The sequence below is a fragment of the Schistocerca serialis genome, chromosome 10 (genome assembly GCF_023864345.2).
Source record: "Schistocerca serialis cubense isolate TAMUIC-IGC-003099 chromosome 10, iqSchSeri2.2, whole genome shotgun sequence".
Classification (NCBI taxonomy): domain Eukaryota; kingdom Metazoa; phylum Arthropoda; class Insecta; order Orthoptera; family Acrididae; genus Schistocerca; species Schistocerca serialis.
The window spans coordinates 225,559,138-225,585,452 of record NC_064647.1 but is presented as its reverse complement, the minus strand read 5'-3'; the positions used below and the strand labels follow the sequence as shown (position 1 = coordinate 225,585,452).

The 26,315-nt window shown below is 44.1% G+C and overlaps 1 protein-coding gene across 2 annotated transcripts in view; it reads right to left on the bottom strand.

Moving 5' to 3' along the window:
• The window catches only part of LOC126424967 (organic solute transporter subunit alpha-like), a 105,176-nt gene that overhangs the window by 13,077 nt on the left and 65,784 nt on the right, over window positions 1-26,315 (bottom strand). For both annotated transcript variants that reach the window (XM_050087846.1, XM_050087845.1), the window contains one exon: window positions 12,353-12,605. In XM_050087846.1, the coding sequence (XP_049943803.1) occupies window positions 12,353-12,605 (253 nt within the window). The remainder of the gene's footprint in view (window positions 1-12,352; window positions 12,606-26,315) is intronic.

Below are 26,315 nucleotides of genomic sequence, written 5' to 3'. Positions count from 1 at the left end.
TTGACAGAAAATCCTAGGAAGTTCTGGTCTTACGTTAAATCAGTAAGTGGCTCGAAACAGCATATCCAGACACTCCGGGATGATGATGGCATTGAAACAGAGGATGACACGCGTAAAGCAGAAATACTAAACACCTTTTTCCAAAGCTGTTTCACAGAGGAAGACCGCACTGCAGTTCCTTCTCTAAATCCTCGCACAAACGAAAAAATGGCTGACATCGAAATAAGTGTCCAAGGAATAGAAAAGCAACTGGAATCACTCAATAGAGGAAAGTCCACTGGACCTGACGGGATACCAATTCGATTCTACACAGAGTACGCGAAAGAACTTGCCCCCCTTCTAACAGCCGTGTACCGCAAGTCTCTAGAGGAACGGAGGGTTCCAAATGATTGGAAAAGAGCACAGATAGTCCCAGTCTTCAAGAAGGGTCGTCGAGCAGATGCGCAAAACTATAGACCTATATCTCTTACGTCGATCTCTTGTAGAATTTTAGAACATGTTTTTTGCTCGCGTATCATGTCATTTCTGGAAACCCAGAATCTACTATGTAGGAATCAACATGGATTCCGGAAACAGCGATCGTGTGAGACCCAACTCGCCTTATTTGTTCATGAGACCCAGAAAATATTAGATACAGGCTCCCAGGTAGATGCTATTTTTCTTGACTTCCGGAAGGCGTTCGATACAGTTCCGCACTGTCGCCTGATAAACAAAGTAAGAGCCTACGGAATATCAGACCAACTGTGTGGCTGGATTGAAGCGTTTTTAGCAAACAGAACACAGCATGTTGTTATCAATGGAGAGACGTCTACAGACGTTAAAGTAACCTCTGGCGTGCCACAGGGGAGTGTTATGGGACCATTGCTTTTCACAATATATATAAATGACCTAGTAGATAGTGTCGGAAGTTCCATGCGGCTTTTCGCGGATGATGCTGTAGTATACAGAGAAGTTGCTGCATTAGAAAATTGTAGCGAAATACAGGAAGATCTGCAGCGGATAGGCACTTGGTGCAGGGAGTGGCAACTGACCCTTAACATAGACAAATGTAATGTATTGCGAATACATAGAAAGAAGGATCCTTTATTGTATGATTATATGATAGCGGGACAAACACTGGTAGCAGTTACTTCTGTAAAATATCTGGGAGTGTGCGTACGGAACGATTTGAAGTGGAATGATCATATAAAATTAATTGTTGGTAAGGCGGGTACCAGGTTGAGATTCATTGGGAGAGTGCTTAGAAAATATAGTCCAACAACAAAGGAGGTGGCTTACAAAACACTCGTTCGACCTATACTTGAGTATTGCTCATCAGTGTGGGATCCGTACCAGGTCGGGTTGACGGAGGAGATAGAGAAGATCCAAAGAAGAGCGGCGCGTTTTGTCACCGGGTTATTTGGTAACCGTGATAGCGTTACGGAGATGTTTAATAAACTCAAGTGGCAGACTCTGCAAGAGAGGCGCTCTGCATCGCGGTGTAGCTTGCTCGCCAGGTTTCGAGAGGGTGCGTTTCTGGATGAGGTATCGAATATATTGCTTCCCCCTACTTATACCTCCCGAGGAGATCACGAATGTAAAATTAGAGAGATTAGAGCGCGCACGGAGGCTTTCAGACAGTCGTTCTTCCCGCGAACCATACGCGACTGGAACAGGAAAGGGAGGTAATGACAGTGGCACGTAAAGTGCCCTCCGCCACACACCGTTGGGTGGCTTGCGGAGTATCAATGTAGATGTAGATGTAGATGTAGACCCTAGACGACTGGAAAACCGTGGCGTGGTCAGATGAGTCCCGATTTCAGCTGGTAAGAGCTGATGGTAGGGTTCGAGCGTGGCAGAAACTCTATGGAGCCATGGACCCCAGTTGTTAACAAGGCACCGTGTAAGCTGGTGGTGGGTACATAATGATGCGGGCTGTGTTTACATGGCCCAACTGAACCGATAACTGACTGGCTACTTGGACACCATCTGCAGCCATTCATGAAATTCACGTTCCCAGACAACAATGGAATTGTAACCGGGCCACAATTGTTCACGATTGGTCTGAAGATCGTCCTGGATGATACAGGTGAATGATTTAGCCGCCCAACGTGAATCGTAACGAACATTTTCAGGACAACCGAGAAGTCCGCTTCTGCCCAAAATCTCCCACTGGCAGCACTGCCGCAGCTATGGACGGCTTTAGAGGCGGCATGGCTCAATATTTCTGCAGAGGACTTCCAACGACTTGCTGAGTCCACGCCAGGTCGAGTTGCTGCACTACGAGGGTCTCTCCAAAAGAAATGCACGCTATTTTTGTAAAAATACAGTTTTCATTCTGCATGTGTGAAAGTCTTACAGTGTGTAGATACATCCTTCCCGCTTGTTTTCAAAGTTAGTTCAACCTCTTCCCGCGAGTGGCGCCGTCACAGCATGTCTTCAACAGGGCTGCTACACTTGAAGTTCGTCAGAAGCAACGTGCTGTCATAGAATTCCTGTGCTGTGAAAACGAGACAGTCGGAAACATCCACAAGAGGTTCAAAAAGGTGTATGGAGATGCTGCTGTCGATCGCAGTACAATTAGTCGGTGGGCAAGCAGGTTACGTGACGAAAGCGGGCATGGCAGTATTGAGAATTGTCCCCGCAGCGGCAGGCCGCGTACTGCACACACTCCAGACAATGTGTGGAGAGTTAACGAATTGGTGACTGTTGACAGACGCTTCACAGTGGACGAATTGTCACGCTATGTTGGGATAGGGGAAGGAAGTTTTTGCAGAATACTGGATGTGTTGGCGTTAAAAAAGGTTTGTGCCAGGTGGGTTCCCAGGATGTTGACACTGGCTCACAAAGGAACAAGAAAAACGGTATGCAGCGAACTTTTGGAACAATACGAGAATGGTGGAGATGAATTTCTTGGAAGAATTCTGATAGATGATGAAACATGGCTCCATCATTTTTCACCAGAAACGAAGAGGCAATCAATGGAGTGGCATCATGCAAATGCACCCATGAAAAAAAATTCCAAAACCACACCTTCTGCTGGAAAAGTTATGGCTACGGTGTTTTTAGATTCTGAAGGACTCTTGCTTGTGGACATCATGCCAAGTGAAACCACTTTAAATTCTGATGCATATGTGACAACACTGAAGAAACTTCAAGCACAACTGAGTTGTGTTCGACCACATCGGCAAAAGCAGGATGTTTTGCTGTTGCACGACAATGCACGGCCACATGTCAGTCAAAAAACCGTGGAAGCGATCACAAAACTCGGATGTAAAGTACACAAGCGGCAAGACGCAGTCAATACCTTCGCTGCGCAGTGCCGATGGTACTGTTACCGACGACTGTGCCGCTAAAGCGGAGTTATTGAACGCAGTTTTCCGAAATTCCTTCACCAGGGAAGACGAATGGAATATTCCAGAATTTGAAACACGAACAGCTGCTAGCTTGAGTTTCTTAGAAGTAGATTGTGGTGTCACCGCCAGACACCACACTTGCTAGGTGGTAGCCTTTTAAATCGGCCGCGGTCCGCTAGTATACGTCGGACCCGCGTGTCGCCACTGTCAGTAATTGCAGACCGAGCGCCACCACACGGCAGGTCTAGAGAGACGTCCTGACACTCGCCCCAGTTGTACAGCCGACGTTGCTAGCCATGGTTCACTGACAATCACGCTCTCATTTGCCGAGACGATAGTTAGCCTAGCCTTCAGCTACATTTGCTACGACCTAGCAAGGCGCGGTATTCAATTGCTAATTAATATTATGAAGCATGTATCATCAGGAGCGATGTTCTACAATTATGGATTAAAGTTAAGTATTCCAGAAGCTACGTACTTTTCTTTATAGCATTCATTACGTATCCTGTTTCAGACCTCACACCAGCCTGCGTGAGTTTAAGCGCGTGCCTTTCGGCTTCCTCTCATTGTGTCTAGGCTGTCTTGCCTAGACACAACATAGATACCTTAGGGGTTGCGAAGCAACTCAAATCGCTTGATACAGGCAAGTCTTCAGGTCCAGATTGTATACCGATTAGGTTCCTTTCAGATTACGCTGATACAATAGCTCCCTACTTAGCAATCATATACAACCGCTCACTCACCGATAGATCTGTACCTACAGATAGGAAAATTGCGCAGGTCGCACCAGTGTTTCAGAAGGGTAGTAGGAGTAATCCATCGAACTACAGACCTGCATCATTGACGTCGGCTTGCTGTAGGGGTTTGGAGCATGTACTGTATTCAAACATTATGAATCACCTCGAAGGGAACGATCTATTGATTCGTAATCAGCATGGTTTCAGAAAACATCGTTCTTGTGCAACGCAGCTAGCTCTTTATTCGCACGAAGTAATGGCCACTATCGACAGGGGATCTCAAGTTGATTCCGTATTTCTAGGTTTCCGGAAAGCTTTTGACTTCTAAGCAAGCTGCGGGCCTATGGGGTATCGTCTCAGTTGTGCGACTGGATTCGTGATTTCCTGTCAGGAAGGTCGCAGTTCGTAGTAATAGACGGAAAATCATCGAGTAAAACTGAAGTGATATCAGGTGTTCCCCAGGGAAGCGTCCTGGGACCTCTGCTGTTCTTGATCTATATAAATGACCTGGGTGACAATCTGAGCAGTTCTCTTAGGTTGTTCGCAGACGATGCTGTAATAAATGGTCTAGTAAGGTCATCCGAAGACCAGTATCAGTTGCAAAGCGATTTAGAAAAGATTGCTGTATGGTGTGGCAGGTGGCAGTTGACGCTAAATAACGAAAAGTGTGAGGTGATCCACACGAGTTCCAAAAGAAATCCGTTGGAATTCGATTACTCGATAAATAGTACAATTCTCAAGTCTGTCAATTCAACTAAGTACCTGGGTGTTAAAATTACGAACAACTTCAGTTGGAAAGACCACATAGATAATATTGTGGGGAAGGCGAGTCAAAGGTTGCGTTTCATTGGTAGGACACTTAGAAGATGCAACAAGTCCACTAAAGAGACAGCTTACACTACACTCGTTCGTCCTCTGTTAGACTATTGCTGCGCGGTGTGGGATCCTTACCAGGTGGGATTGACGGAGGACATCGAAAGTGTGCAAAAAAGGGCAGCTCGTTTTATATTATCACGTAATAGAGGAGAGAGTGTGCCAGATATGATACGCGAGTTGGGATGGAAGTCATTAAAGTAAAGACGTTTTCGTCGCGGCGAGATCTATTTACGAAATTTCAGTCACCAACTTTTTCTTCCGAATGCGAAAATATTTTGTTGAGCCCAACCTCCATAGGTAGGAATGATCATCAAAATAAAATAAGAGAAATCAGAGCTCGAACAGAAAGGTTTAGGTGTTCGTTTTTCCCGCGCGCTGTTCGGGAATGGAATGGTATAGAGATAGTATGATTGTGGTTCGATGAACCCTCTGCCAAGCACTTAAATGTGAATTGCAGAGTAATCATGTAGATGTAGATGTAGATGGACAGCACTGAAACACCCGCCTTACAGTCCTGACCTGGCTCCATGGGACTATCAGCTCTTTGAAACACTCTCTTCGTGGAGCAAGGTTTGAAGATGATGACTCCCTTGTGCACGCTGCCAAACAGTGGCTCCAACAAGTTGGTCCAGAATTTTACCATGCGGCTACACAGGCTCTGGTTCCAAGATGGAGGTTGAGAGGGATGGAAATTATGTCGAGAAATGAAAATATTTTTCCTAAAGGATGTATCTACACACTGTAAAACTTTCAAACACGTAGAATAAAAGATGGATTTAAAAAAAATAGTGTGCATCTCTTTTGGAGTGACCCTCGTTGTTGTTGTGGTCTTCAGTCCTGAGACTGGTTTGGTGTAGCTCTCCATGCTACTCTATCCTGTGCAAGCTTCTTCATATCCCAGTACCTACTGCAGCCTACATCCTTCTGAATCTGCTTAGTGTATTCATCTCTTGGTCTTCCTCTACAATTTTTACCCTCCACGCTGCCCTCCAGAACTAAATTGGTGATCCCTTGATGCCTCAGAACATGTCCTACCAAGCGATCCCTTCTTCTAGTCAAGTTGTGCCATAAACTCCTCTTCTCCCCAATTCTATTCGGTACCTCCTCATTAGTTATGTGATCTACCCATCTAATCTTCAGCATTCTTCTGTAGCGCCAAATTTCGAAAGCTTCTATTCTCTTCTTGTCTAAATTATTTATCGTCCACGTTTCACTTCCATACATGGCTACACTCCATACAAATACTTTCAGAAACGACTTCCTGACACTTAAATCTATACTCGATGTTAACAAATTTCTCTTCTTCAGAAACGCTGTCCTTGCCATTGCCAGTCTACATTTTATATCCTCTCTACTTCGACCGTCATCAGTTATTTTACTCCGCAAATAGCAAAACTCCTTTACTACTTTAAGTGTCTCATTTTCTAATCTAATTCCCTCAGCATCACCAGACTTAATTCGGCCACATTCCGTTATCCTCGTTTTGCTTTTGTTGATGTTCATCTTAAACCCTCCTTTCAAGACACTGTCCATTCCGTTCAACTGCTCTTCCAAGTCCTTTGCTGTGTCTGACAGAATTACAATGTCATCGGCGAACCTCAAAGTTTTTATTTCCTTTCCATGGATTTTAAATCGTTAAAGATTCCCTTCCGATTCGACTAACGTCATCAGTTGTTCTGGTACCTTCCATTCTAGGTTGGATTCTTAGTGGAAGCAAATCAGGCACCACGGCTAACCTTGTGACGGCAAACTACATCAGTTTAGAGACAGCGACAACGACAGACGATATTTTACGACGTTTCTGGAATTTAGAAACAATGGGATTCACAGAAGATGAAACAACAACTCTGAACCAGGAGGAATTGGCGTTATTGCAAGATTTCTCAAAATCCTACTGCATCGAAGGCAAAAGAAGAGTGGTGTCTTTCCCCAGAAAACCCAACGTTATGTTATCTAATAATCTTCAGCAAGCAGAGAAGAGATTTGCTTCACTGGAGAAAGAATTTACGAAGGATAACAAACTGAAACAAATTTACGAGGCGCAAATGATAGAACACATCAAGAAGAAACATGTGGAAGTCACCCCTTCCGGACAGAAATTGCGTGACACATTTTATCTGCCGCATCATGCAGTAGAGAAAGAAAAGTTAGGTGTCATCAAATGGAGGATTGTATTTGATGGTTCGTCGCACGACCAGAATGCACGTTCATTGAATGACTCTTTAGAAATAGGTCCTAATTTACTTCCTGACATTCTTTCAATATTACTGAGATATCGTCTACATCAAGTAGCCTTAATTGACGATATCAAATAAGCATTTCTACAGTTAGTTCTTCACAGGAAAGATAGAGATCTCACGAGGTTTTTTTGGTACAAAGTAATCGTAGATCGACAAGGAAACTGTATTACAACTGACGAAAGGATTACATACCGCTTCACCCGGCTACCTTTCGGACTTAGCTGCAGTCTGTTTCTTCTTGCAGCCACGCTGAAAGAACTTGCTGTAATGCACAAAGCGAATTTTCCGCAAGCTGCTTTACTTGTTGAAGATAATATGTACATGGATGATTTTGTAGCAGGTGCTAAAGATGACAATGCCGTAATTAACTTATATTATGAGTTTACATCACTCATGGGACAGATCAGTCTACCAATGGCAAAGTGGGCCACAAATTCAAGCCAACTAATTGGAATATGGCAATCAGAAGGTGTCATAAACACTACAGACACGGAGGTACTGGGAGTCCACTGGAACACACAGACTGATACGTTGAGTGTTGTTCACAACAATGTTACCGACAATGTTATAAATCGTCCTGCCACTAAGCGAGAAGTACTACGAAACACTCCTAGATTCTATGACCCACTGGGTTTGTTGTCGCCTGTGTCCCTCACTGCAAAAACAATTTTTCAAGAAATTTGGTCAAGAGGAATTGAATGGGATGAGCTTTTACCCCTTTATCTTAGCAAACGCTGGCGAATGTGGGTATCAACACTGCCATCATGTTCACACATAAAAATTCTCCGACGGGTTGGTGTATCTGAAAACATTGAGCCAGAAATCCGTGTCTTTTGCGACGCAATCAGAAAAGGCCTACGGAGCAGTCCTTTACGTACGGTGCACCACAACAAATATGGTATCGGTCCATTTAGTTTGCAGTAAAAACCAAAAAAATAACTCTTCCACGGCTGGAACTTCTAGCGACACTTCTTGGATCAAGACTACTTCATTATTTCTGTAAGGCCACGAGCTATAATGCAAGTCGTGCAACATTATGGACTGACTCAACTGTAGCCTTAGGATGGATACAACATAACCCTAATCGATGGAAAACCTTTGTGTCAAACCGTGTTACGGAAATACAACGACTAACGAATCCGTCACAGTGGAGGCACCGCCCTGGTGACGAAAATCCAGCTGATCTAACCTCCAGAGGTACCACAGCAGATAAACTTCACCATGCTTCTGTATGGTTCCATGGACCTGTTTGATTAACAAAGAACAGAACACAGTAGCCTCGAATTTTACAGACGGAAGAGCACTCCTTGCCAGAAAAGAAGAAATTAACAGAGCAAGTCTTCATGGTACAAACAACGATTCCTGTTTTAACAGCTACACGGTACAGTAGCTATTTCAAGCTGTTAAGAGTTACAGGATGGGCACTTCGCTTTAAACGGCACTTTTTGAAAGAAAACAGAACATCTGAAGAACTAACAGCATCAGATTTGGGCGAAGCACGCACTTCTGGATTCAAGTTGTTCAACAGCAACATTTTGCGCTCAAACTGCATGCACTATACAACAACATGGCTCTACCGCTTAATTCTCAGATAGCTCGCTACAACCCATTCTTGGATAATGGTCTTATTCGTCTCGGTGGACGGCTGCAGTTTGCAGAATTAACCAGAGATCAACGTCACCCGATTCTTCTTGATGGACATCATCATTTCACACGTTTACTGATCCAGGAGACTCACATTCGTTTGCATCACCTTGGAGTAAACATAGTGTTATCCGAACTGAGAACAGAATTCTGGATCCTTAGAGCTCGACAGGCAATTAAACATGTTCTACCCCGTTGCCTACCTTGTAAGATGGTGAAAGCTCACGTTGTTCAACAAACTGAGGCCCCATTACCAGCTGAACGAGTTTCACCACTGAAACCATTTACAGTAACAGGTATTGACTTTGCTGGTCCATTATACGTCACACAAGGACATATTACGAAGAAAGCGTATATTGTTCTATTCACATGCGCAACAACACGAGCTATACACCTGGAACTATGCTCAGATATGTCAACTGACAGATTTCTTCAAGCCCTACAAAGGTTTGTCGGAAGACGAGGAGTGCCCAGCACAATTTACACTGATAACGCTACTACCTTCCATGCCACGCACTTAGAGCTGAAGGAGCTCTGGCAGGTTCTCATGGCAAGCAAGACGCACAAGTACCTCGCCCAGCAAGCCATCACTTGAAAATTCATCGCCCCACACGCGCCTTGATGGGGAGGATTCTGGGAACGGATGGTGGGATTTGTCAAACGCTGCCTGAGAAAAGTTTTAGGACAGTCACAGTTGGACGAAGAAGGTCTCAACACAATCCTGGTCAGCATAGAAGCAGCAGTAAACTCTAGACCAATTACGCAAGGGGAGAGGAATCTGAGCCACTGACGCCCGCACATTTCCTTGTAGGTGATCGACTCACAACACTACCTTCTGGTCCAGAATCACGAGTTAGAAAGGACTGGTCCAAGGAATTTCAATGGCTGCAGAAGATGGTAGAACACTTCTGGAACAGGTGGAAGAAAGAATATCTGATCCTGCTCAAAAACTTCCATGAAACTCATCAACCAAGGCCAAGTTCAGGAAGACTCCAGCTGGGTGATGTCGTTCTTTTACAAGAGGATGTTCGTCCACGACACATGTGGAGGAAGGCGCGGATAGAAGATCTTCATGAAGGAAGAGATGGGAAAATACGAACTGTAACCTTACGAACTTCAGAAGGATCCATAATATCACGCCCCGTTCGACTAGTCACTCCTCTAGAAGTTGACCAGGGTGGGGAGGGTGTTGCGGGTTGATATTTGTAATTATAGACACTCTGGAAATATTGATTATCCTTGAATTAATGTTTTATATTCCATGATGTACGTTCCTTGGAGAGAAATAAATTAATGTTGTATTGGAATCACGGTGTTGTGTGTTCATAATACCTACTCCGAACTTTTCTTTTGTTTCCTTTACTGCTTGCTCAATATACGGATTGAATAACATTGGGGATAGGCTACAACCCTGTCTCATTCCCTTCCCAGCCACTGCTTCCCTTTCATGTCCCTCGACTCTTACAACTGCCATCTGCTTTCTGTACAAATTGTAAATAGCCTTTCGCTCCCTGTATTTTACCCCTGCCACCTTCAGAATTTGAAAGAGAGTATTCCAGTCAACATTGTCAAAAGCTATCTCTAAGTCTACAAATGCTAGAAACGTACGTTTGCCTTTCCTTAATGTTTCTTCTAAGATAAGTCGTAGGGTCAGTATTGCCGCACGTGCTCCAACATTTCTATGGAACCCAAACTGATCTTCCCCGAGGTCGGCTTCTACCAGTTTTTCCATTCGTCTGTAAAGAATTCGCGTTAGTATTTTGCAGCTGTGACTTAATAAACTGATAGTTCGGTAATTTTCACATCTGTCAACACCTGCTTTCTTTGGGATTGACTATCGTATCTTTGGGAAACTGAAAGACTCTCTTCGTGGAACAAGGTTTGAAGATGGTGACTCCCTTGTGCACGTTGCCAAACAGTGACTCCAACAGGTTGGTCCTGAATTTTACCGTGTGGGTATACAGGCGCTGGTTCCAAGATGGCGTAAGGCAGTTGAGAGGGATGGAAATTATGTGGAGAAATGAAAATATTGTTCCTAAAAGATGTATCTACACACTGTAAAACTTTCAAACACGTAGAATAAAAGATGGATTAAAAAAAATAGTGTGCATCTCTTTTGGAGTGACCCTCGTTGTTATTGTTGTGGTCTTCAGTCCTGAGACTGGTTTGGTGTAGCTCTCCATGCTACTCTGTCCTGTGCAAGCTTCTTCATATCCCAGTACCTACTGCAGCCTACATCCTTCTGAATCTGCTTAGTGTATTCATCTCTTGGTCTCCCTCTTCGATTTTTACCCTCCATGCTGCCCTCCAATACTAAATTGGTGATCCCTCGATGTCTCAGAACATATCCTACCAACCGATCCCTTCTTCTAGTCAGTTTGTGCCACAAACTTCTCCCCAATCCCATTCAATACCTCCTCATTAGTTATGTGATCCACCCATCTAATCTTCAGCATTCTTCTGTAGCACCACATTTCGAATGCTTCTATTCTCTTCTTGTCTAAACTATTTATCGTACATGTTTCACTTCCATACATGGCTATACTCCATACAAATACTTTCAGAAACGATTTCCAGACACTTAAATCTGTACTCGATGTTAACAAATTTCTCTTCTTCAGAAACGCTTTCCTTGCCATTGCCAGTCTACATTTTATATCCTCTCTACTTCGACTGTCATCAGTTATTTTGCTCCCCAATAACAAAACTCCTTTACTCCTTTAAGAGTCTCATTTCCTAATCTTAATTCCCTCAGCATCACCCGACTTAATTCGACTACATTCCATTATCCTCATTTTGCTTTTGTTGCTGTTCATCTTATACCCTCCTTTCAAGACACTGTCCATTCCGTTCAACTGCTCTTCCAAGTCCTTTGCTGTCTCTGACAGAATTACAAGGTTTGAAGATGATGACTCCCTTGTGCACGCTGCCAAACAGTGGCTCCAACAGGTTGGTCCAGAATTCAAACACTATTGGTTAGCATGAGTAATGGTTAAGAGTCCAGTGCAGTCCAGACCGAAGGTTGCAAAATACACTTCTGACCATTAAAACCTCAAAGGTTTTATTACTTCTCCATGGATTTTAATACCTACTCCGAAATTCTCTTTTGTTTCCTTTACTGCTTGCTCAATATACAGATTGAATAACATCGGGGATCGGCTACAAACCCGTCTCAGTCCTTTCCCAACCACTGCTTCCCTTTCATACCCCTCGACTCTTATAACTGCCATCTGGTTTCTGTACAAATTGTAAATAACCTTTCTCTCCCTGTATTTTACCCCTGCCACCTTCAGAATTTGAAAGAGACCCTCGTATGTCGAGAAAAATGAGGTCCGAAACGATACTTGGAGGTACAATCTCAGTGAATTATGACCGTTTTTGAATCTGATTTATAGTTTTTCAGATATTTCAAAAACAATTTCAAATGCTCAACCAAGTGTACAGGGAACCCCATGCGCCTTTTTCCCCCTCCATGGCTCCCCCCTCCCGGAAGAAAGAGGAGGCGTTAGTGGGTACTGACTGCGGCTCCAGAAGGAGGGCGAGAAGGCCCCAGAGCAGGGGAACAGCGCCGCCACGCTGTCCGCCGCGGCGCCCTGGAGCTCAGCCGCCAGCATGGTGAGCTCGAGTGCGAGGAACTTGTGCGAGGCGTTGCCTCCGCCGGGCAGCTGGAGGCGCGCCAGCAGCTGCACCACCATCTGCGTGCCCCAGCCCGCCACCAGCACAGACCCCACTTGCAGGGGCTCCATGTACGGCCACACGCTGTCCAGCAGCCTCTGCAACACACCGTGCACCGTGGGCTGTCGGATGGATTGTTTGGGGGGGGAGACCAGACAGCGAGGTCATCGGTCTCATCGGATTAGGGAAGGACAGGGAAGGACGTCGGCCGTGCCTTTTAAAAGGAACCATCCCGGCATTTGAACAATACCTGAAGAAAACAAAAACAGTCTGGAAATCTTAAGGAAAGTTAACGATTATAAAAGGAAATGGAAAAGATGAGAGAAAATTTGTTGGATATGTCATCATGTACAATACTTTCATCATTAACATTCTTGAAGTGCTGGGAAAGGAGAGGACGTTCTAGGATGAAGCATCTGGAAGACATCGAGAAGAGGATAGGATGTGACAGTTACACAGAAATGGAACAAACAGCTGATGACAGAAGAAAGTAGTTGCATAGACAAGGCATTAGCCTCTAGAATATGTAGTACACAATGTTGGAAGCTCCCAGAGACAGTCTGCAGACTATACAAGCTATCCACGAATGAAGTGGCTTACGAGGACCCTATTCTTGAGTAGTTTTCATCAATCTGGGATCCGTACGAGGTGAGACTTATGAGAGAAGTAAAGAAAATCCAACGGAGAGCGGCGTGTTTTGTCACGGGGTAGTTTACTCGATGCGAAAGTATTACAGAGATGCTCAATGAACTCCAGTGGCAGAAGCTACAAGAGAGCCTCACGGAGAGGTTTACTCTTGAAATTTAGAGAGAATATTTTCTGGGAAGAGTCCGACGACATGTTACGTCCTCTCGCAAAATGACCACGATGAGAAAATTCGAGAAGGTAGATGTACGAGGGGGAGTTGGAAAATAAGTTTCCCCTCTCGACTGGGCAGAGTTGTGTTGGATTAGGTTGTTTTGGGGTAAGAGACCAAACTGCGAGGACATCGGTCTCATCGGTTTAGGGAAGGACAGGGAAGGAAGTCGGCCGTGCCCTTTCAAAGCAGCCATCCGGGCATTTGCCTGGAGCGATTTAGGGAGATCACGGAAAACCTAAATCAGGATGGCCGGACGCGGGATTGAACCGTCGTCCTCCCGAATGCGAGTCCAGTGTGCTAACCACTGCGCCACCTCGCACTGTCCCATGTACTGTGAAAATCTTGTATGGTAGGAGCTCTGCAGTATGTAAGTACACTGGTGGACAAAATTAAAAAGGTGGGTAACATTTACTCTGATGATGTGGGGAAATACTGGAGAGAAATAAATGTAAATAGGTATGGATGTGGTTTATTGTATGACAGTCATTTGTACAGAACAGCAGTTCAAACGCTATTGGTTAGCATGAGTAATGGTTAAGAGTCCAGTGCGGACCGGAGCACAGGTTGCAAAATACACTACTGGCCATTAAAATTGCTACACCAAGAATAAATGCAGATGATAAACGGGTATTCATTGGACAAATACATTACACTAGAACTGACATGTGATTACATTTTCACGCAATTTGGGTGCATAGATCCTGAGAAATCAGTACCCAGGACAACCATCTCTGGACGTAATAACGGCCTTGATACGCCTGGGCATTAAGTCAAACAGAGCTTGGATGGCGTGTACAGGTACAGCTGCCCATGCAGCTTCAACACGATACCACAGTTCATCAAGAGTAGTGACTGGCGTATTGTGACGAGCCAGTTACTCGGCCACCGTTGACCAGACGTTTTCAATTGGTGAGAGATCTGGACAATGTGGTGGCCAGGGCAGCAGTCGAACATTTTCTGCATCCAGAAAGGCCCGTACAGGACCTGCAACAAGCGGTCGTGCATTATCCTGCTGAAATGTAGGGTTTCGCAGGGATCGAATGAAGAGTAGAGCAACGGGTCGTAACACATCTGAAATGTAACGTCCACTGTTCAAAGTGCCGTCAATGCGAACATGAGGTGACCGAGACGTGTAACCAATGGTACCCCATTCCATCACGCCGGGTGATACGCCAGAATGGCGATGACGAATACACACTTCCAATGTGCGTCCAACGCGATGTCGCCAAACAAGAATGCGACCATCATGATGCTGTAAACAGAACCTGGATTCATCCGAAAAAACGACGTTTTGCCATTCGTGCACCCAAGTTCGTCGTTGAGCACACCATCGCAGGCGCTCCTGTCTGTGACGCAGCGTCAAGGGTAACCGCAGCCATGGTCTCCGAGCTGATAGTCCATGCTGCTGCAAACGTCGTCGAACTGTTCGTGCAGATGGTTGTTGTCTTGCGAACGTCCCCATCTGTTGACTTAGGGATCGAGACGTGGCTGCACGATGCGTTACAGCCATGCGGATAAGATACCTGTCATCTCGACTGCTAGTGATACGAGGCCGTTGGGATCCAGCACAGCGTTCCGTGTTACCGTCCTGAACCCACCGATTCCACATTCTGCTAACAGTCATTGGATCTCGAGCAACGCGAGTAGCAATGTCGCGATAGTATAAACCGCAATCGCCGTAGGCTACAATCCGACCTTCATCAAAGTCAGAAACGTGATGGTACGCATTTCTCCTCCTTACACGAGGTATCACAACAACATTTCAACAGGCAATGCTGATTAACTGCTGTTTGTGTATGAGAAATCGGTTGGAAATTTTCCTCATGTCAGCACGTTGTAGGTGTCGCCACCGGCGCCAACCTCGTGTGAATGCTCTGAAAAGCTAATCATTTGCATATCACAGCATCTTCTTCCTGTCGGTTAAATTTCGTGTCTGTAGCAAGTCATCTTCGTGGTGTAGGAATTTTAATGGCCAGTAGTGTAATTGTGAGGACGTGGCTACTATGGTGTGTGGTTGCCTCAGACATACACACAGCATGCGCTACAAATGGCCATACTGTTAACAAGCGAGTTCAGGGGTGCCTGTGAAAGCCGCACCCACTCCTCCTCTAGAGCTGAATGGTTCTGCGTTGGGTGCGGCATGTTGCAACTGCCCTTCCAAGAGCATCCCAAAAATGTTCAAAAGGGTTCAGGTCAGCTGGTTTAGTCAGCCAAGTCATATGGTGAATGTCCCCACTTTGCAGATATTCAGTAACCACTTATGCTCTACCTTGTCTTGTTGTTCATCCGTAGAAATTAACTGAGGCCAACAGCACCACTGAAAGGTCACATATAGTGCTCTAGGATCTCTCGCCTGGACCTCTGAGCATTCAAAGAGCTAACAAATGTAGTGGTGTGCGATTATCATGCACGATCCCTGCTCACATCAGCAAATGTGCATCATCATATGTGACCCTTTGCCTGATGTTACAGGGATGGCATCATGTCCGGCATTCCCTCCATATGAAGACTCGCCCAGAATCAGGTTATAAACTGGATCTGGACTCAACCAGAAAGGGAGCATTAGCCAACTGAAGCTGTGTCCAATGCCTGTGTTGTATGCACCATTGTAAATGCTCTCTTTTGTGGGAGGGTGTAAGTATGATGGACATGGTTGGCTTTCTGGTGTACAGCCCTGTCTAAATATGTAGCCTTCGGGCAACTATCTTCCTGGTTACATCAGCCTGGTCACAAGAGATTTGTGTGGCTGAAGGCCTCCTCCGGCACTTCGCTGAAAGCACGAAATTCTAGTCGTCATTGACTGTTGTGGCTCTCGGTCACCCTTTTCCTGGTCTTCTGGTAACTGCCGCACTGGTTTTAAACTGTTTCCACAAGATTGAGACAAAACTAGGTGTTACATCCAGTTCTTTTGCAACCTGAGCTCTGGACTGCCCTGCCTCAAGCTTCTGATGATTTACCATTTCATACCGTCGTCTAAGTGATGAGGTGTACTCATTTCAACTAAACAAACAGAAAGGTAATAACATTATTCACGGAAGGCAATAACAATCTCTACTGTACTGCAGAGCGGACGTAGGCCATAGCTACATAGAGATTTATACTTCCTGCTGGCGTTGGGTTGCCCACACGAATTCGTAACCTTATCTACCCAATTCCAGAGCCACACCGTTTTCATATGACACCCACAGGCCTAGTTTTGTGTGTTTTTTTCGGAGAAATGCGGGTTGGTTTGTTTGGGGAAGGAGACCAGACAGCGAGGTCATCGGTCTCATCGGATTAGGGAAGGACAGGGAAGGAGGTCGGCCGTGCCCTTTCAAAGCAACCATCCCGGCATTTGCCTGGAGCGATTTGGGGAAATCACGGAAAACCTAAATCAGGATGGCCAGACCTGGGATTGAACCGTCGTCCTCCCGAATGCGAGTCCAGTGTGCCAGCCACTGCGCCACCTCGCTCGGTCCCATGGGCTGTGAAAATCTTGTATGGTAGGAGCTCTACAGTATGTAAGTACACTGGTGGACAAAATTAAAAAGGTGGGTAACATTTACTCTAATGATGTGGGGAAATACTGGAGAGAAATAAATGAAAATAGGTATGGATGTGGTTTATTGTATGACAGTCATTTGTACAGAACAGCAGTTCAAACGCTATTGGCTAGCATGAGTAATGGTTAAGAGTCCAGTGCGGTCCAGACCACAGGTTGCAAAAAAACTGTGAAAACGTGGCTACTGTGGTGTTTGGTCGCCTCAGACAGATTTTTTTTTTCTTTATTGAATTTCGTTTTCCCTGAAGGGGCGGACTGACAGCAGCTTAGTATGCCGCTCTTCAGCGTACAGAATTTGTTTTAAAAAGATGAAGATAATAAATAATAAAAGCAGGCGATAAAATAGGTGACTTAAATGGTAAAATGGCGGAAAATCGTGGAACTTAAAACATATAACAAAGGGTTGATGATGCTAATAAAATACATATGAAGCAGACAGGTAAAAGAATAGACAGACAATTAAAAAAAAACACGGCGAGAGTCTGGTTTCTGTTCGCAAGAGATATAAAATTCACACCCAACGACAGCATGGTTTCTGTTCACAACACTTCGGAAAGACGAACAACACTCAACATTCGCTGGCCGGGGTGGCCGAGCGGTTCTAGGCGCTACAGTCTGGAACCGCACGACCGCTACGGTCGCAGGTTCGAATCCTCCCTCGGGAATAGATGTGTGTGCTGTCCTTTGGTTAGTTAGGTTTAAGTAGTTCTAAGTTCTAGGGGACTGCTGACCTTAGAAGTTAAGTTCTACAGTGCTCAGCGCCATTTGAAGTCGACATTCACTTGAACACTGCACTAAAAAATTGGCACAAATATGTTATACCACAGCCGAGAGCAGATGGGGGGAATCGGGACAGATGACAAGAAAGGAAAGGAGGGGAAGGAGAGGAAAAAACGAAGTGGGGGGGGGAGGGGGGAAAGGAGCCGATGGAGGACGAGGACCCATAAGAGGGGGGGCGGGTGCTGGGCAGGTGCAACAGGGAGTGGGGAAAGGCAGAGGAGGGGTATACAAAAGGACTCGGGGAGGGGGGGGGGGGAGGCAGAGGCCTCAGACACACAGCATGCGTTTCAAATGGCTGTACTGTTAACGAATTCAGGAGTGCCTGTGGAAGTCGCACCCACTCCCCCTCTACAGCTGAATGGTTTTGCATTCGGTGTGGCATGTTGCAACTGCCTCCCAAGAGCATCCCAAACATGTTTGATACGGTTCAGGTCAGGTGATTTTGTCAGCTAAGTCATATGGTGAATGTCCCCGCTCTGGTACCGAGTGCTGCGGGTTTCGAATCCGCTCCAGACGGCGTGGACCTTGATTACCACTAGAGGTCTCTACAACCGTCGCGCCATAAGCAGTGGCTGTGCGCGTTCCTGGCCTGTGTATAACGTGAGGGCGCCACGGTTGGAGATGTGGTCCCAGCCGCCGATAGCGACGTTCCATATCCTGCATATAAGCGCCTGCCTCTAGCTCAGCTAATCACCCTTGACCGTTGCCTCTCCTGGAGCCCCCATCTCCGGACTATCCAAGCCAAGGCACGCTCCCGACTCGGTCTCCTCAAGCTCCTTTCTGGCTGTACGTGGGGTCTGGACCCCTCCACCATACTCCACGCCTATAAATCCCTCATCTGCCCTATCCTCTGCTACACCCACCCTGCCTGGATTTCCGCCCGTCCTACCTTTTACAAATTCCTTCATATCCTCGAACGCCATGCTCTTTGCCTCGCCCAGTGCATCTGTCTCCCCTCAACCCACACGGATCCTGCACAACCTTATCCCGTTCCCCCACCTACTCCTTTTCCTCGAACGGATACAGATCCTCTACACCTCCTGTAAACTAGATCTCCCTCACCTGCTTGTCTTTCACATCCTCTCCCACCCCCGTCCGCTGCTGCACCTGTATTTCCACATCCCACCTGCTCTCCATCTCTCCACTCTCCATACCCTCGCCCAAGGTGGCTTACACCAACTCCCCCTCCCTGATGCCCTCATCCCCTACATCTACCCCTCCTACGAAATTTGATGCTCCCCTCCCTGTGGTTTTTCCTCAGGGCGCCTTCTCTCCCTTCTCTCCCCATTCCCTCCCTCCTCGCTTCCTGCCCCCTCCTTCCCCTGGCTTCCCCTACCCCCATACCTTCATTCCTCCCCCATCTCCTCTGCCATTGGCATCTTCACTCTCCCCTCTCCCTCCCCCACCACCTTCTTCCCCTCTTGGCAGGTCCCTGCTGGACTCGCACACGTTAAGTGGACATTAGCGTGGCGGAGATCATCGCCATCAGTTTTTCGTGTGTGTGCCATCGTGTTTGTGATTCAGTGTTTTTCGCCACCCACGCTCCTTCGTTCACGTATTTGTGCACAGTGCCGACAGTTTTCTTGTTTTTCGTCGGGTCTGAACAGCTTCAAGTTTTTTTAGTTATTGTATCTACTGTTTTGTAACCACCATTATGTTACTTTTCTGTCTTCATTGATTTCTCTCTTATTGCATTGCTTGTGGCTGAAGAGCGGAGTAAAATTCTCCGCTGGTAGCCCACCTTGAATGAGGTGCATCATGACAATAAAGAAAAAGAAAAAAAGCTTTGCTAAGTAGTCTGTCATTCGTATGAGTCTATCGACATCTCGCCTACAGACAGCTTGTTTACCATACTTTGTTTTCGTTTATGAGTGGACGTTGTGGATTCGTTTGGCTGTCGCTTGTGACCCCGTTGCTTCTTGCGGGTTGTCGTCGTAAGGTCTTGCTCGGTCGACCGTCATTGCTCGTGTCCGTCCTTTCCCGTTCGTTTGTTTTTTCGCGGGCCGCTCCCGTTTGGTCCCGCCGCGCTTCGTTCTCGGAAATCCGCCACGCGCTTTGCAGATATTCAGTAACCACTTGTGCTCTACCTTGTCTTGTTGATCATCCGTAGAAATTAACTGAGCCCAACAGCACCACTGAAAGGTCACATATAGTGCTCGAGGATCTCTCGCCTGGGCCTCTGAGCATTCAAAGAGCTAACAAATGTAGTGGTGTGTGGTTATCATGCACGATCCCTGCTCACATCAGCGAATGTGCATCATCATATGTGACCCTTTGCCTGATGTTACAGGGATGGCATCGTGTCCGGCATTCCCTCCATATGAAGACTCACCCAGAATCAGGTTATAAACTGGATCGACATCCAGAAAGGGAACATTAGCCCACTGAAGCTGTGTCCAATGCCTGTGTTGTATGCACCATTGTAAATGCTCTCTTTTGTGGGAGGGTGTGAGTATGATGGACATGGTTGGCTTTCTGGTGTACAGCCCTGTCTAAATATGCAGCCTTCGGGCAACTATCTTCCTGGATACATCAGCCTGGTCACAAGACATTTGTGTGGCTGAAGGCCTCCTCCGGCACTTCGCTGAAAGCACGAAATTCTAGTCGTCATTGACTGTTGTGGCTCTCGGGCACCCTTTTCCTGGTCTTCTGATAACTGTCGCACTAGTTTTAATCTGTTTGGACAAACTTGAGACAAAACTAGGTGTTACATCCAGTTCTCTTGCAACCTGAGCTCGGGACTGCCCTGCCTCAAGCCTCCTGTGGTTCTCCATCTCATACTGTCGTCTAGGCGATGAGGTGTAGTCATTTCACGTAAACAAACAGAAAGAAAATAACATTATTCACGGAAGGCAATAACAATCTCTACTGTACTGCAGAGCGGGCGTAGGCCATAGCTACATACACTTTTATACCTCCTGCTGCCGTTGGGCCTTATCTACCCAATTCCAGAGCCACACCGTTTTCATATGACACCCACAGTCCTAGTTTTGTGTGTTTTTTCGGAGAAATGCGGGAAAATGTTACTCATCTCTTAATCTTGTCTACCAGTGTATTTGTTAAAATAAGCCTTGCTGTACAACACGAGCTGTATGTAAAAATATTTATTTGCCAGACCAGTATTGGGGCACACAGCTTATCGTCAGTGGCAACTGATACAGCAGACAAACAACTAAATTAAAGAAGAAAATAATCTCCAACCACGTCATCGCTACCAAAGTAGACAAATTGAACAATTTAGTTCCATTGGACAAAAGAGGTTACTTCATGGAGGTATGTTCCATGTTTCTGACTGAATGAAAGGCAGTTTGTTTTTTGCATACACGTTTCACTTTTTTCATTTATGAGGTTCTACAGAGGTCAGTAATACATCTCTCTCTCTCTCTCTCTCTCTCTCTCTCTATATATATATATATATATATATATATATATATATATATATATATATATATATATATATATATATAGGGCTATTACAAATGATTGAAGCGATTTCATAAATTCACTGTAGCTCCATTCATTGACATATCGTCACGACACACTACAGATACGTAGAAAAACTCAGAAAGTTTTGTTCGGCTGAAGCCGCACTTCAGGTTCCTGCCGCCAGAGCGCTCGAGAGCGCAGTGAGACAAAATGGCGACAGGAGCCGAGAAAGCGTATGTCGTGCTTGAAATGCACTCACATCAGTCAGTCATAACAGTGCAACGACACTTCAGGACGAAGTTCAACAAAGATCCACCAACTGCTAACTTCATTCAGTGATGGTATGCGCAGTTTAAAGCTTCTGGATGCCTCTGTAAGGGGAAATCAACGGGTCGGCCTGCAGTGAGCGAAGAAACGGTTGAACGCGTGCAGGCAAGTTTCACGCGAAGCCCGCGGAAGTCGACGAATAAAGCAAGCAGGGAGCTAAACGTACCACAGCCGACGGTTTGGAAAATCTTACGGAAAAGGCTAAAGCAGAAGCCTTACCGTTTACAATTACTACAAGTCCTGACACCCGATGACAAAGTCAAACGCTTTGAATTTTCGGCGCGGTTGCAACAGCTCATGGAAGAGGATGCGTTTAGTGCGAAACTTGTTTTCAGTGATTAAGCAACATTTTTTCTTAATGGTGAAGTGAACAGACACAATGTGCGAATCTGGGCGGTAGAGAATCCTCACGCATTCGTGCAGCAAATTCGCGATTCACCAAAAGTTAACATGTTTTGTGCAATCTCACGGTTTAAAGTTTACGGCCCCTTTTTATTCTGCGAAAAAAAACGTTACAGGACACGTGTATCTGGACATGCTGGAAAATTGGCTGATGCCACAACTGGAGACCGACAGCGCCGACTTCATCTTTCAACAGGATGGTGCTCCACCACACTTCCATCATGATGTTCGGCATTTCTTAAACAGGAGATTGGAAAACCGATGGATCGGTCGTGGTGGAGATCATGATCAGCAATTCATGTCATGGCCTCCACGCTCTCCCGACTTAACGCCATGCGATTTCTTTCTGTGGGGTTATGTGCAAGATTCAGTGTTTAAACCTCCTCTACCAAGAAACGTGCCAGAACTGCGAGCTCGCATCAACGATGCTTTCGAACTCATTGATGGGGACATGCTGCGCCGAGTGTGGGAGGAACTTGATTATCGGCTTGATGTCTGCCGAAACACTAAAGGGGCACATATCGAACATTTGTGAGTGCCTAAAAAAACTTTTTGAGTTTTTGTATGTGTGTGCAAAGCATTGTGAAAATATCTCAAATAATAAAATTATTGTAGAGCTGTGAAATCGCTTCAATTATTTGTAATAACCCTGTATTTAGTGGTTACAAATGTGGTAGTGTCTTAGATTTTCTCATTTTTTTCTCTTGTTTCTCACGTTAGAAACAATTTTTTGTAGCACAAGTTTCGTGAGTTTACATTATCGTTTGGTGTTACTTACGATTTCCAATATTGCTAGTCCATGTATACGGTCATGGAGATGTATTCATTCGGTCTCCATATTCCAGCTGGCCGATTTCTGACGTTTCCCCCCTACATTTATTACAGCAAATCACTTGCACTTTTCATTGTGTGATCAACATGTGAGTGTTTACAGTGTGTAGTGTTGCCAGCTGTCGCTGGGTGTCTACCGTTTGTCTTTTTTTTGTGTAATGGGTGTGGTTTGATATTTTTTGTTTGTTTTGGTCATAGTTTTTTTTAACGTGTATGTTACTTTCTTTATGTAAGTGGATATTCATGTGTGTGTGGTGGGAAGAGGAAGATTCATCAATTATTTATTCCACACACACACAATTATCCACTCAAATAAGGAATAACTCATCCACAAAAAAGCAATCTCACAAAGAATGACATATTCACACATAACAAAATACGCACACACACACACACAACAAATGAGAAATATCGAACCACACACGCTACACAAACAACAGACGAGAGATAAAAGCACAGTGACAGTTGATAACACTAAACACTGTGAACACTCACATGAAAAGTGCAAGTGATGCGCTGTAATAAATGTGGAGGAAAAACGCCAGAAATCGGCCAGCTGGAATATGGATACCAAATGAATAAATCTCCATGACCGCACACAGGGACTAGCAACATTGGAAATCGTAACCTGGAACGATAATTTAACCTCCCGAAACTTGTGCTACAAAAGTTGTTTCTAATATGAAAAACAAGAGACAATCACGAGAAAATCTAACAGAATAACATGTTAGTAACCACTACACAATGTATTAATTATATGTATAAAAACAAAAATGCATTACAGGCCACTGAAGATGTTTCATAAATCAAGGAAGTGAAGATCATACGGCAAAAAATAAACTGCCTTTCATTTTGTTGCAAACACGGAACATATCACCATGAATTTTGAAGCAACTAAGGACGACGGAAAACGGGAAAAAATGACGAAAATGTGATTAAGTTACAAAAGTGAACCAGTTCCGACTACTAGTATCTACAAAAAGATCCGATTGTAGCTTTCAATGAACAAATGAAAACCACCATCAAATCATGTAAAACTATTTAGATCTGAAACCAACAGTCCTATGCTGGATTATATGGCATATCCAAATTACATAAAGATAGTGTTCCAATACGCCCAGTAGTGTCATTCTTTTCTATTCTATGTTACCTACTAGGGAAAGAGATTGATTATATCATTAAAAAGAAAATCAGTTCTAAACCTATGGCTCTTCTTGACAAAACCCCACACAGTTCTAAAACAGTATCGTTCCATGTCACTAGTTTGTTTACAGATGTTGCTGCTGATGACTCTATAAACACATTAACATACCTTTTATACAAATCCAAAGTTAAACCTGCAGAATTACATGACATAATAACATACCTTTTATACAAATCCAAAGTTAAACCTGCAGAATTACATGACATAATCAATGGTACTCAAACGTGTATAAAACAGAATTGCTGTTAGTTTCAAATCAAATATTATAATCAGTCTGATGTCCTAGCTGTGGGTTTACCTCTTAGTCCTATACTATCTTAAATTTTCATGGACAATTTTGAACAATTTTCCTACTGAAAGTGCGAGTGAACTGGGAAATTATGTACTGGTTCAGATATATCGATGATGTGCTTTGTTTGTGGACAGGTACCACTACGATTTGATACATTACTACAGCATTTGAACTTACGACATAAAAAATTCAGTTTACTATGGAGCTGGGAAGCTGTTGTACGAATATCTTGGTCCTTAATATAGATATTAGTATAAGAAAATACATATTCAGCGCTTACAGAAAAAATATAGCTACTGATATAGTAATCCCTCCAGGCTTCCAGCATCCACACAGCCATAAACATGCAGCCTTCCAATCAATGGTGCGTCGTCTCATATCTGTTACAATATCCAATGGAGCCTTTGAAACAGAACTAAAAACCATCATACAAATCGCCTCTGGCAATGGCTATAGCTCTGCACTGATTGATAATAGTCTATGAAAATAGAAAATGGATAAAATTACACCTACAGCCCTCTGTAGCTACAAATCCTGTTGCAAAATTCCATATACTGGGAACATTTCAGACAATCTTGAAAAAAAGGTATAGTCTCACAAGTACAGACCTGCACTTTGTAACACCGATAACATATCAAAATTTTTGTTCAGTAGTAAAGACAAATTGAAGCCCTTTCACATAGAGTATTGTATATAAAATTACTTGCAAGCAGTGTGAAAAAGAGTAAATTGGTCAGTCAGGCGGAGCTGTAGCAATTAGGCTACATGAACATCAGAGACCCTAACGGTTAAGGAAGAAGAATTCGATCTTTGCTGATCATCTTTCAGCAGCAAAGCATTTGTATGATCGGAATGGGAAATTCTACATTCTGTCATGAAAAGGAGAGAGATGACCCCACAGAAACACTGGAAATCAACAAACTCGTGGCACAGAACGCCAACCTCAGTTTCCATCTATCTCTTTGTTAAATTAATTTTTCGTTACTGGATTCAAACTGTAAATTCGCCTTATTTCTCATGATTTGTTCAATGTATCTCCACATAAAAGCTTTATTTGCCCCTTTTTTAGCAAATGTAATTTTGTAATGTTTTCCTGTGTAAACACTCTCTTATTTTCATATTTTCCGTACAAATAATATCTATATTTCTGACATTCAATTGTCACCTGAATGTCACCTGAATATGACCTGAGAAGTCGAAAGCCGGTTCCTGATCAAATAAATATAATTTTGCAGAACATTAGCAAGTGTTTTTCTTCTATATGGTGATCTGCAGCTTTAAAATGTTTATTAAGGACATTTTCTATACAGCATGAGCAGCACTAGAAAAGTTTTATTTGTGAGTTGCACTAGAAATGTTTTATTTGCTAAGGTTTCCAGGTTTATAACCAATCACCAGTAACATCTGATATAGAGGAACAAACAACTCTATGTAGATTTTTCTACAAAATGATAACTGTACATATAGTAACAGTAATATTAGTCTTTTTACATTGTGTAGCTCTATAGCAATGACATGCATGCAATTTAATACAGCAGAATCTGAACTCTATCGTACAGCATAGTACACAAGTTGTCACACATGTTACTACTGTCAAATAATAGGCGGTGGCAATTCTTGATAACGTTTGACATGGCGGTTACATAGTGGAAAGATGGAAGCGACATGCCAAATAGTCTACATTACTTGCCTTTTGTTATTTTTAAGGTCATATTTATATTTTTTTAAATTTTTTTCCTTGGCATTTGGTAAGTAGTACCACACAACCCACTCATATTACATTTATGAAACATGGAAATATAACAAAGTAATATTTTTTAATATTCCTTTCCAGAACGTCTAAGTATGATTGATTTAACCTGTAGTGTAATTTGAACTGATGTCACAAATTTAAATATGGGGTTACCGTGAAGAATATTTGGAAAACCACAAGGTAGCGGTAAGAGCGCTTTCTCTAAGTCTTCCATAACCACCTATATATGAATACTGTATTTTGGACAACTGAAGAAAATATGGTTTAGGTCTGCATAGGAAATGTTGTCACAGTCACAATAAGAAAAATTCGAGATGCCTAATTGGTGAAGATGGGCTAGAAAATATCCATGACTTAACTGCATCCAAATTACACTAGTTATTAATTTCCTTG